The sequence below is a fragment of the Marmota flaviventris genome, chromosome 1 (genome assembly GCF_047511675.1).
Source record: "Marmota flaviventris isolate mMarFla1 chromosome 1, mMarFla1.hap1, whole genome shotgun sequence".
NCBI classification, from domain to species: domain Eukaryota; kingdom Metazoa; phylum Chordata; class Mammalia; order Rodentia; family Sciuridae; genus Marmota; species Marmota flaviventris.
In genome coordinates, this window is record NC_092498.1 from 93,482,061 (window position 1) to 93,493,700 (window position 11,640).

An 11,640-nucleotide genomic window follows, 5' to 3' on the forward strand; every position below is an offset into this window, starting at 1 on the left:
GAATGTGAGGAGTGAAGAAAGAGAAAGGTAGTGATCATGCAGGCTAAAATGTAGACTTTGTAGCTTGTGGAATGTGGTACCAGTCTTGTCTCTGACAACCAGGACACTTTTCTTCCTGGAAATCAAGGGAGTGAAGAGATCAGTCAGTACCTTTACCAGGTTGAGAGGAATTTTCCCTTCTCCCCTGGAGCCTTCTCTCCATAAAAGGAGGACAGGGAATTGGGAGAAAGGTGAGAATGTGATTAATAATAATAACAACAACTCCATTTCTGTGTCTGGCTCTCAGTTTTCTAGACTTTGAGATGATAATATTAGATTATAAAATTTTGTAATCTCCCTTCCAGCCCGAGATCTTATGAACGATGCCAGCATACAGCTTGTTATAGCACAGTAGGAGGCTCTTTAGGCCATTTTTGGATTAGACTTGGAAAATTCCTGGAGAGGTAACATATGTGATTTTTTTTTTCCTTCAAAAAGATTCCGGGAATTGAGAAAAAGCACCTCAAAGCCAGGTTAGCAGGGAATTAAAGTGGGAAGATGGAATTAAAAGTCCGAGGACTGAATACCACTGGATGAACTGAACATTTTCCTGCCAGGCTGATAAGGGCCTGGGACTACATCAGTCACTTTGATGGAATACAGAGGGACTTTTGTAATTGTCCCAATTATCTTCCATCCCTTAAAAAAGAAACTACTTGAATCTACAATGTGAAGCTGACCTCCAAACAACTCTATTCTAAGTACTCTCAAGGACTGGGAACAAGTTCTAAATGTATGTATGCACAGGTGTACAAGGTAGATGGGCACGTATGACATGTTTATATCATAAAATGCCTTGTTAATTCTCACACTTCTTTATGTGGGACAAACAGGATATAGAGAAGATTGCATTTTCTTCTCATACAATGATCATCCAACTCATGGGAGTGTTTTAAATTAAGAATAATCAAACAACTGTCATGCTGATTGTTTCAAATTAGGAGGAAGGGAACAAGGCCATCCCCAAATTTTATCTTCTCTTGATATTTTGAGAAACACATTCACATGAGGCTTTATAGGATTAAGGAGTAACTTTAATATTATTCTTGTCTTTTGCTTCCCAGTCCTAATATACTGATTAAATCTAGGGCTTAGGAATATTGTCTCTTTTAGTTGTTGGAAAATAAGAGCTATGTTAAGGTTACTACTTAAATCCCTCTAAAGACATCGTGTGAATGTGTTTCTCAAAATATCAGAAGATAAAATTTGGAGATGGTCTTGTTCTCTTTCTCTGAACTTGAAACAATCAGCATGACAATTGATTTGATTATTCTTAATTTAAAAGCTCTACTGGTTCTTTTAAATAGATTTAATATGTTTAAAGGGTGAAACAGGATACATTGAGCCCCCCTCACACACACATACACAGCGGCTTCCATAAAGGTACCACGCTGCTGTCTCATAACAGAACCTTTGGGTGTTCTCTTGTAAGAGTCCTTGGCTTACAATCATTAACTATGCTCTGTTGAACTGGCCAATGCAAGAGAGAACATCTACCACTTCTTGCTGAGCTCTTCTCAAAAGCTAAGAGAATGTTCATTATCTATCTATCTATCGACATATATATGTCAATGAATCTTTTATTTTATTTATTTATATTCGGTATTGAGAATCAAACTCAGGGCCTCACACATGCCAGGCAAGCACTCTACCGCTGAGCCAGAACTCCAGTCTGAGAATGCTCATTTTGAGGGTGTCTGGGAGAGGTCCGTTGAAGGGGTTCATGAGGGCTGGGAATGGTTTTATAGTTTGGAATTTAGGAATTCAGAGAGAAGGTAGTTTCTCTCAGAACAATAAAGAAGTGCAACTGGAGCCGGCTTGTTCCCCAGTTCACTGTCCATACATCTGTTAAGAATTCTAACCTGAAATTCTCTTTTCCTGCTAGGTATCAAAATGAGATGGGGATTTCATAAAGAATTAAGCCCCCTCCCCAATTAGAGGTGAATAATGGTGAGAAGTCCCACAAATATGATTTTGAACTTGGTCCTTAAGGTTTCTTCTAAATAACTGAGGTTTCACTGGTTGCTCCCATTTCTTCAACAGGTTTTTATTCAGATGGAAGGTAGGTGGAAAGAACCAGAAAAGGGGAGTGAAGACTTCAGAGGAGAGACTTTTTGAAATGGTCTTTCCTTAAGATCTTCTGTTTCATTTCCTTGGTTCCTATTGCTAGGGATTTTAGTTCTCTGGCCTCTCTGCCCAAGCCCCTTGTTGTTGTTTTGTTGTTGTTTTTGGTTTTTGTTTTATCTCTAATTCTTCTCTTTCACATTAAGATTACTTTGAATATGATATGATATTAAGATTATTTTTGAAGAGTTGAGGAAGATAGGGAGGATAAAAGAAATATTGGGGCTAGTTAAAATAGAAAAAAATTACCTTAAGTTTGCTATTTGATTACTTATATTAGGTATATGAAGTGATCAGGATATGTGATAATTATTTACTGAGAACACCAGAGTGGATGGTGAGAACACTTCTTTCCCCCTCCATTGTAAAGGGATTTTAAAATACTTATCTTGGGTAGTTTCTTTCCCACACAACTCACTTGTGTTAAGGAGAACATAAACCCTACTCTCCCTTTACTCTGAGCCTAGGGACTACTATAAATGGCAAAGGTTGTTAAATAAACAGTATAACTAAAAGTTGAGGAATCTGGGAAATGGTTACTGGTTAATGTTTTTGCCAACCTCAAATGAAAATGACAGTTACAAAATGAGTTTTACTGATTAAGTCTGGTACTTCTGTAAAGAAAATGGTTCATGCGGGGAGAAGCGGCTTAATCTACAGCACTTCACAGTGGTGTTAAGGAGCGGGCTCCGTTCAGTCTACTCACATCAGAGCAGACAAAAAACCAAAATGGTTTCTTGTGAAACCGCTTGGCTTCCCCCTTGGTTTCTAATGCACAAGTAGGTGTTACACGCATCCTAAGTCCTGTGGTCTTAAACGGGGGCTTTATTATTATTTGTCCTTGAATATTTTTATCTCAACAAACCTAACACTCATACACCATTCATCCGATTTGACATCGGGATTCTAGATAAATAAGGAGAGCGACTACTACCCCAATCTGGAGATGCCATACCCCTGGTGTTCAACATAGTGTGAAACCTCCAAAGAAAATTTGAGCGAAGAAAGAAAAAAAAAAATGTTCCTCTTGAGATGTAAGCACAGGGCCGGGGCCGGGGGTGGGGGCGGTCAGAAGCCCCTAGAGAAAGGAAAAACAGACACACTTGCCGCCAGACTCGCGAGCCGCGCAATGTGTCCAGGGAACTGATGGATGCGCAGCACTTGCCTCCCTTGTCCGCACGGACAGCCAGGCAATCCAACTTACCCAGGGGTTTGATGGTGTTCTCTGCAGCCTCCTTCTCCTTGGAGCCACCACTCGACATGAGCGCGGCGATAGAGAAAGCGTTGGCCCGGGAGGACAGCTGGGGCTTGGGCGACGCCGTGAACTCCATGGTCCCCGGCGCGCGGTCCTGGCCAGGGACAGGGCCTACCGAACTGCCGTCCAGTTTCCCCAAAGAAGACCAAAGACACGAAACAGCTCAAAGTTTCCGAGTGCAGTCACAGCGGAGCCTGGGACTTCAGAAGAAACAGCTCTAAACTCCCCAGAGTGCCACGCTGGCCTTTCCTCTCTCCCACCGCAAAGCCCTAGAGCCTCAGAGACTTCGAACCGGCGGAAGAGGAAGGGAATCACTCCCAGACTTAAGAAGGTGCGCAAACTGCCTGGAGCGCAGCAGGCGCACAGACTGCCCGAAGCCGGAAACGAACATCAGCTGAGGAAAAGCCCAGGGGTCAGCGACACTCCCTCTGCTTCTTTCTCCCTGCCCCTGCTGGGTACAGCAGGAGTGTCCCAGACTGTCGGGAGGTGGCGACCCGCTGTATGGCGCTGCGAGGCGCCAGCACCCGGGAGCCGGAGCTCAGGCGTGCAGAGCCCCAGCGAGGCGCGACAGACACTGCGCCTGGGCACTCGCTGCCCTGCGCCTTAATTTGCTGGCGGTGGCTATCCCGTAGGCCCGCAGCCAGTCAGCGCTGTTTCACGTCACCGTTTCCTGATTCTGATGTCGGGGGGCGTGGCCGCAGGACGGGCGGGGTGGGCACGCCTGGGGCGCGGCGCCCTCTTGGCTGTGCGCTCTCGCGGGCCCACAATCCAGCACTGGTTCACTACAAGAGGTACTGCCATCAGGGTGACACAGCTACAGCAGACACTCACTTCCAACCCCACCGTTCTGGGGCGGGAGGACGGTGCGCGCTGCCTGAAGAAGGCATTTTTATCAAGGCCTAGGACTTGGGATGAGGACGTGGAAACCTCAGGGAATTCTCGCCTCTTCCATTCTTTTTCTTACCTGCTCTCAAAGTTCCAAAAGAAAGTTGGGCAACGCTAAGTACAATGGAAACCAGCGCCGCTGAACTGGCGCCAATGGGCCAGGTCCCGGACTCGCCCTCAACTGTCCCCCAATTCGGTCTCCTGTCAGTGGGATTGAAGAGATACAGCCCTGAAATAAAAACGTTGAGGGAGAGCTGCGAGCATTTGGCAAAGGATGCTGCACTCAAAACCATGGCTTCTGCTGCGCATTAGTGTGCCTCTACCCTGGGGTTTCTATTTCCAAGAGGAACTGTGGAAAGTGAGGCGGTGGCCTAAGGGAAGGCGAGGGTCATGGCGCGGAGCCCTGCGGGGACCACGCGACACTCAGTGGGAGAGTGTGACCTTTACAACGCCCAGCCTCAGAGAACACGGAATCGTCTGCCTTTGCAAACTCGGTTGCGGCCACAACTTCCCACAGCCTCGTGGGGGGGGGGGGGGCCTCCTGTTGGCCTTGCTCAGCCTGAATTACTCAAATTCTCCGAATTCGCAGGGTAATCCGCTTCACTTGGAGTCGTGTAAACTCAGGCTGACACACACATTCAAACTATACATGTAAATATTTGCCCTCCTTTCCAGCCAGTCGGCCTGGCGATTAGGAGCCACTTGATAGGTCTTAAAAGAAAAGGAGAAAAGAAAAACAGCTCCCTTTTCCCACTACACCACCCACCTCCTGAAATAAAGATATGGGGGAAAACCGAAAGTCGAAATAGTTGTTGAAAACATTTATGTAAACAAAATGATGCCATGTGGAAGAATTCTGATTCAAGACTGTCTTGGTCATTTTATATCAATACTTTAAACAAAGTTCTGCATGAAAGTGACAGAAATGATATCTTGACTCAAGGGCAAAATGTCTATGTAAAACTGGAAGAAACTAGTAAAGCTATGGACTTTGGTACTGCAAGGGGTTTACACCTTAATCTAGTTAATCACTGTTTGCTTTTGAGAAAAAGAAGGTCCCACGTGGAGAGGCGACTCGTCTTCCCTGCAGTCCATCCCACTAGCTAACGGGAGATAGCTGTGCAGGATCCATACTCCATGCCGGGGTCATGATGGTACTGTGGCTCTACAGCTGTGGCTGAGCTGCTCCTAGCATGACCGAGGGTCAGTTTCCATTCTTGAATATTTTGATGGTTTTGGAAAACCCAAACACAGTCCAGATCCTTTGGTTATTAAAGTCACCACCCCAAACTGGGCATGGTGGTGCACACCTGCAATCCTAGTGCTGTGGATGCTGAGGTGGGAGGATCATAAGTTCAAGACCAACCTGGGAAATTTCGTGAGACCCTGCCTAAAAAAAAAAAAAAAAAAAAAATCACCTCACACACCCTTTCCCCTCCCAAATACAGCACTTTTTCAAGGTGACATTTTCTTATGAATGTAAGGCATATATACTGGCTTCGTTTTTTGCTTCAAATGCTAGACCTTGGTGCACATTTTTAAAGGATTTAGCAAATTTCATTGGCTGGGTTTTGTTTTCAAAAGCTTGGTGTAGAATTATACTTCCATTTAAAAGAAAAAAAAATCAAATATCAACCTTGCACTTCCACACAGAGGAAAAGCTGGGTCTTATGTATCTTAATGGCTCAGACTATAGTTTGAATAATATCACAAGAGGGACATTTTCAGAAAAACTGATGGAGCAACAGGAAAGGTGAATGGACAGGAATCATTTTCACCTCCTTTCTGAGTGCTTGTACAGTTTTAGCCCAGTGCTTGTGGACAGGCAATTCAAACTTTTCATCCTACTAAAAGTAATACAGGAAGCAAGAAAGGCTAAATGAGTTGGAGGAAGCAGACAGCAGACCAGGGGAATTGAAAAGGCTACTCGAAAACAAATCTGGGTGCAATAGGTAAGCCATTTGGACATCCCTAAGCTATGTATCTTGTTGGTGTTGAAACCTCAGCAGTAAAACATATGCTGTAGCATTATTATCGGGGGCACACTGCCCCTCCTCTTAGATTTATTGCCTTTGAGAATCAATATGGTGCTATAAAAACGGGGCACCAGAGCTTGGCAGAGAAGTTCTGTCAAAGCATGATTAAAAGCCCTCCCTAAGCAGACCATATTGTGTTCTAAGGTCCCTTCAAAATCCCACTTTTGGCACAGGTTAATAGGTAAAACCACCTCGGGGGTTAAAACAAAACAGTCATATTAACACCCCTCCAACCCTTCCCAGGCTGATGGTGGACTTGGGGGCTGATTTGGATTTCTGAAAGTTGCATTGGAATTGGAGAAGTCTTTGAATACTGCTTTAACAAACATCAGCTTTGAGACTTTGTAAGTTATCTAAACCTCTCAAAGTTGAGTTTCATTAACTACATTAAAATAGGGCTAATGATTTCTACCTGGCAAATAGCTCTATAGATTACTGAAATAATGTACAATGCACCTAAAGTATCTAACACATAAATAACGGCAACATTTACTACTGTATAAACAAAATAACACATAATTTTAATTACATTAATTTTTGAACTGCATTTTTTTAATTGCAAAAACAATCTCTCTTGTGCTCATGTAGAGCTGTGTAGACAATTTTGGAATGTACACCGAAGAGTGAAGCCGCATGATGGTATTGAGCTGTTATTTATATCCTGGTAAACTTTAGAGCCTAGGATTGTAAAATTTTTCTTTTATGTCTGAATTTAGTTATATGGAAGACTGGAAGATGTCTCCTATTATACAAGTCACCGTTTCAAATTTTCATTCCTAGCCTCCAGAACTCAGTTTAGCCGTCCCCGAAAATTGTCTAGGAAAAAAAAAAATCTCTTTCCCTTTTGGGAAATGGGTCTCTAGCTTAACGAATACGAATGCTTAACCCTTCTGTTGGAGCTTCAAGGACCGGTCCTGGTAGATCTGGAGAACTGTCCGCAGGCTCCCGGTCCGGAGTTGCGCCTGGGCGGCGGGCCAGGTTCCAAATAGAGGCTTCCGCCTCGCTGCTGGTGTTGGCCTCAGGAAAGGAGAACAGAGATCAGCTTCTTAGTACCCGGGCAGCTACTAGAGAAGGTGGCTTCAGAACCCGTCCACATTTCTCCTTCTAGCTCTTTTCGGTAGACGCTTTAAAAGCAACAGTAACGGGTCTCGGTGCCCTTGAATTCATAAGTTCGATTTGCAAAACAGGAAAGGTGCCCAGAGCACTGTGCGGAAAGTGACCGAGGCCCTTTGGGGGACCGCTGCGGCGCGTCCCCAGGCGCCCAAAAGCAGCGCGCAGCGCGGGCTCGGATTTCAAAGCTCGGCTAGAGGGTGTGTCAAAGCCTTTCCTCCGTACAGCCCTAACCTAGGATCCTACGCACACCTCCGTTGGGTTGTTTTCTGGAACCAGTGGTCCCAAAGAAGCGCCTACATCCCAGCACAGATCGCAAGAAATGGCCCGAATGTTCAGGCCTCGGGCAATTCCTGTGGCCCCTGGGCCGCACCTCTCAAGACGTCCTTGTCCAATTCCTTTTTTTATGACTGAAGCAGAGAAGACTACTCCTCGAGGAGTGTGGCTGGAGTTTGTCATCGGACGGTCTCTGGTGATGTGTGGGTGCGCGCGCCTTGGGCCCGCCCTGGATCTCACGCTCGCGGTGGCAACGAGGAAAGGGACGTCGTGTGTCCTGAGGCAGTAGAGTAAAGGGCTGGAAACAGCGGTGCTGCGACGTTAACCCGCCCGACCTCAGGCTTCTGGAAACCAGCAACAGTGGGTGCCCGTAGTCTTCAATGCTAGGCTACATGTCTACATGCCGCGAGCCACTCCGCACTCAGGCTGCACCGTGTGCCGGCTACAGGCCTCCGCAGGGTCCCACAGCTGGACGCCTCGCGGCCTCCTGGACTTCCCACTTCCCACACCCAAGTCTCAAAACCTGCTCATAGCAGCGACCCTTTCTCTCCTCCCTACGGCGGCCACTCTCATCTCCATTCATCCCCAAGGAGCTCTGGACCACAAAACCAGCCCTCGGTGCCCCTGGCCTCCTCCTGGGCAGGGAAGAACCTGAGCGCTAGCATTGGGTCCAAAACACGCGCCAAGAAGTGTGAAAGAAGAAAATTCTCTTCTGATCCCGTACGCACGGGAACCCAGATCCATTCTTCCCCAAACTCTACACCCCAACCTCCTTTTCCTCCTTCATCCGTGCTCCCACAGCCCTCTTCTAGGGCTATCAGAACTTTCCTACTACCAACCTCCCAGCTATTGGTGGGTGTTATTTAAAACTTAGGTATCTTACACATTGTGATTTTTTTGCATAAACTTCGTTTTTAAAATTATTTCATTAAAATGTTTTCTTGATTATTGAGTTTTCTTGGAGCCTTTCTAAATTTTGGGTTCTCGATTTGTCCCGAAACTGTTAAGAATTGGATCGAAATTACCTTGATAATAAGCTGTTGTGCGGGAACTATAGCTTCAAAACGCAAATCTATAGCTTCAAAAACGGTTGCTTCTGCCACTGTGGCGTGCACTACTAGCCTATTAAGTAGGAACCTCCAAGAAGAAAAGAGGCCAGGGCACGCATTGCCTGCTTTGGGATGAAGGGTCTTGTAGCCAGGTTCCCCATCCCGCCCTGGCAGTCTGTGAGCCAGAGTGGATGGCTCAAGCCACCGCCAGACAGGCAGCCTAAGGGTCCTTTATGAATCTGTGGTTTAAAAATAAACTCAAACTAAAGGAGAACTTTCTTAGAAGAGCAACCACAGGTATCTTACTAGTCCTTCCCTGCACAAAGTAGTGCCTGTTTGGAGATGTAGCCTGGTTAATTTTATAGCAATGGCACATTTTGGGAAATGATCCAGTCCCGGCCAATAACTATGGCACTCTCCCTTCTGGTGGTGATGGAAGCGTCTTTATACATTTGCCAGTCACTTCCCTCCTTTGATCTGTAGGAGCCAGAGCCAGCTGTTTGGTGACAATCTGTCCACATTTGTCAGAAGATTTTGGGAGATCAAGATGAAGACCTTCAGGGAAGTAGCCCTTCCAGGTCTCTGCCACCAACTCCCACAGCAAGTCATCCCAGAAGCCATGAATTGAAGTTCATATTATTCCCAGAAGTGGGAAAATTCATCCGTTAAGGATTTTGGATGCCGATTCACAAATATCAGTGTTACAGACAAGTTAAAGCATATACAAGAACAAAGATGCATGCGTCTAATAAAAGAAGAAAAATGCAATGTATTTGCAATATTATTTAGTCTCCACTCTGGGCTGGATACTGTGTGAAGCCCAGGGAATGGAACAGTGATCAGAACACTAAAATTTCTGTCTTCTGTGACTCCCAGTCTTGTGAGAAACACTGATAATAAACATGTAAATGGATACAAAACACAGAAGTTATGATAAAGATTCAAGGAATGTAGAAGCAGACTTAGAGAATTTGGTCTATTTGTGGGAATTCATTCATACTGGGCTAGGTACTGGCTTGTTGAGGTGGGATGAGGTGCTACAATTTTCATATGACCCCTGCCTATCCAGGGTTCAAAGCCTAACTTAGAGATGTATTTAAAATGCATCAATATAGAAAAAGTACTTTACATTTCCCTCAACATTTTGCTAAAAGAACTCAGGATGAGGGGAATAATGACTTAATGTTAAATACATCTAAGGGAGATAATAGAAGAGGAAGTGTTGGGGTCTGGGTGCCAGGCTGTGCTGCAGTCCTTTCCACACCTGCAAAATATTGTTACTGATGAGACTATCTATATCAATGAGTTTGTTCTATAGTTAATGAAGCCGTGTCAGTGTAAGAGCAAAGGATTTTACATTCATTACTATTTGCCAATATTAGAACTGAGAAGAAGCCTCCTTCTCAATCCAGAGATGATATAAATCAGACATGATCAAGGAAATGTGTTCAAAAGCCACAATTTCAACTCAGCCTTCAAAGGGTCTGAGAAACAACCTTCTCTCTGGCCTCTGTGTGTGGTTTTTCAGGAGCTCTGTGATAGAGTTCCATGGAGAAATGCACGTGCTGTTAAGTGGAAGCCAGTAGGCTCCCTGCAGATGCTGAGAGAGGAGCCCTCTTCTGTGAACATCCTAGCTAGAGCTGAAGACCACAATCTGCTTCACCGTTAGATTGATTTTTTTTTTTTTTTGGTCCATTAACTCAATTTCTTCTTTGAGGGTATTAGTGTACATTTTAAGTCTAGGATACCAGCTTTTGAATGCATTACAGAGAAGTTTGTTTGGTTTGTGTGTGTGTGTGTGTGTGTGTGCGCGCGCGCGCGCACTCAGTGTGTGCCAGGCTTTGTACTAGAGACTTGCCATGAGATATATAATGTTGATTACAAGTCAGGTAATGTTATTATGTGCATTTCAAAATTGCATGGAATGATGTTCAGAAGGCTAAATAACACTTGCTCAGGGGCTCATGGATAGTTGCAGTGTGGAGACCCTGGTCTGTGTGACCTATATCTGTTCACTTCTCAGTCTTAACCGTCACCTCATATGATTTCTAACAGGAGGTAGGTTTGCTGGATTTTTTTTTTTTTTTTTTTTTTTTTTTTTTTTTTTGCTGGGATGAGGGGGCTGGATTTTCTTGGACTGTTTAAAAGTAGCAGTCTCGGCATCCGGAAACACGTGCATATCTTTGTTTTATGCCCTCAGGGACCTAAGAATTTGGCCAAACGTGGGCAGCTGTGATTCTCATGTCCAGCGTCCAACTTCTCAGCGAGCAAAGCAGAAGAGAACCAAGTAAGGATCTTTCGCAGCTGCACTTGAACCGCCGGTCCAGCCGGATTTTGGAAATTGTTTTCTTTTCTAAAAGGCATTAGTAAACTGCACATTGGGCTTGGGCAACAAAGACGTCTGGGATGGAATGAGGAGAAGTGTGTGTGTTTGGCGGGGGCGGGGGGGGGCGGGGGTTGCATCTCTCAAGGCTGCGAGAAGTCTACAAGGGCCCACTGCCTGCGGTGCTAGCTTCCAAGTGGCCCGCGCGTGGCAGGGCACTCCTTGCTGTGGCGCTCGCAGTCTCCGCAAGACTGCCACGGTTCAAAGTCAGCTTTGTCCTTTGCTAGTTATGTGACCCTGGCCTGTCTGTACTTCTCTGAGTCCTAGTTTCTCTAATTGCGAAGGTAGAGGACGTGTCCTTGGTGTGGACCTCATCAAAGGCTGTGCGGAGTGTATAATGTGATAGATATGCAACGCGTCTTGCGAAGAACCAGGCGCCGGCTGAGCGCTTGGTGAGCGGCTGCTCTAATTAGGGCGATGAGATCGCAGGAGGCAGACACTTCCTCCGCAATGGAGGGGTGCGGACACACCGGGTCAGGGGCT

The 11,640-nt window shown here is 45.5% G+C and overlaps 1 protein-coding gene across 1 annotated transcript in view; it reads right to left on the minus strand.

Moving 5' to 3' along the window:
• The window catches only part of Tbx20 (T-box transcription factor 20), a 47,032-nt gene extending 43,538 nt beyond the window's left edge, over positions 1 to 3,494 (minus strand). The window contains exon 1 of the mRNA XM_027939698.2: positions 3,368 to 3,494. Within this exon, the coding sequence (XP_027795499.1) occupies positions 3,368 to 3,494 (127 nt within the window). The remainder of the gene's footprint in view (positions 1 to 3,367) is intronic.
• Positions 3,495 to 11,640: the final 8,146 nt, after the last annotated feature.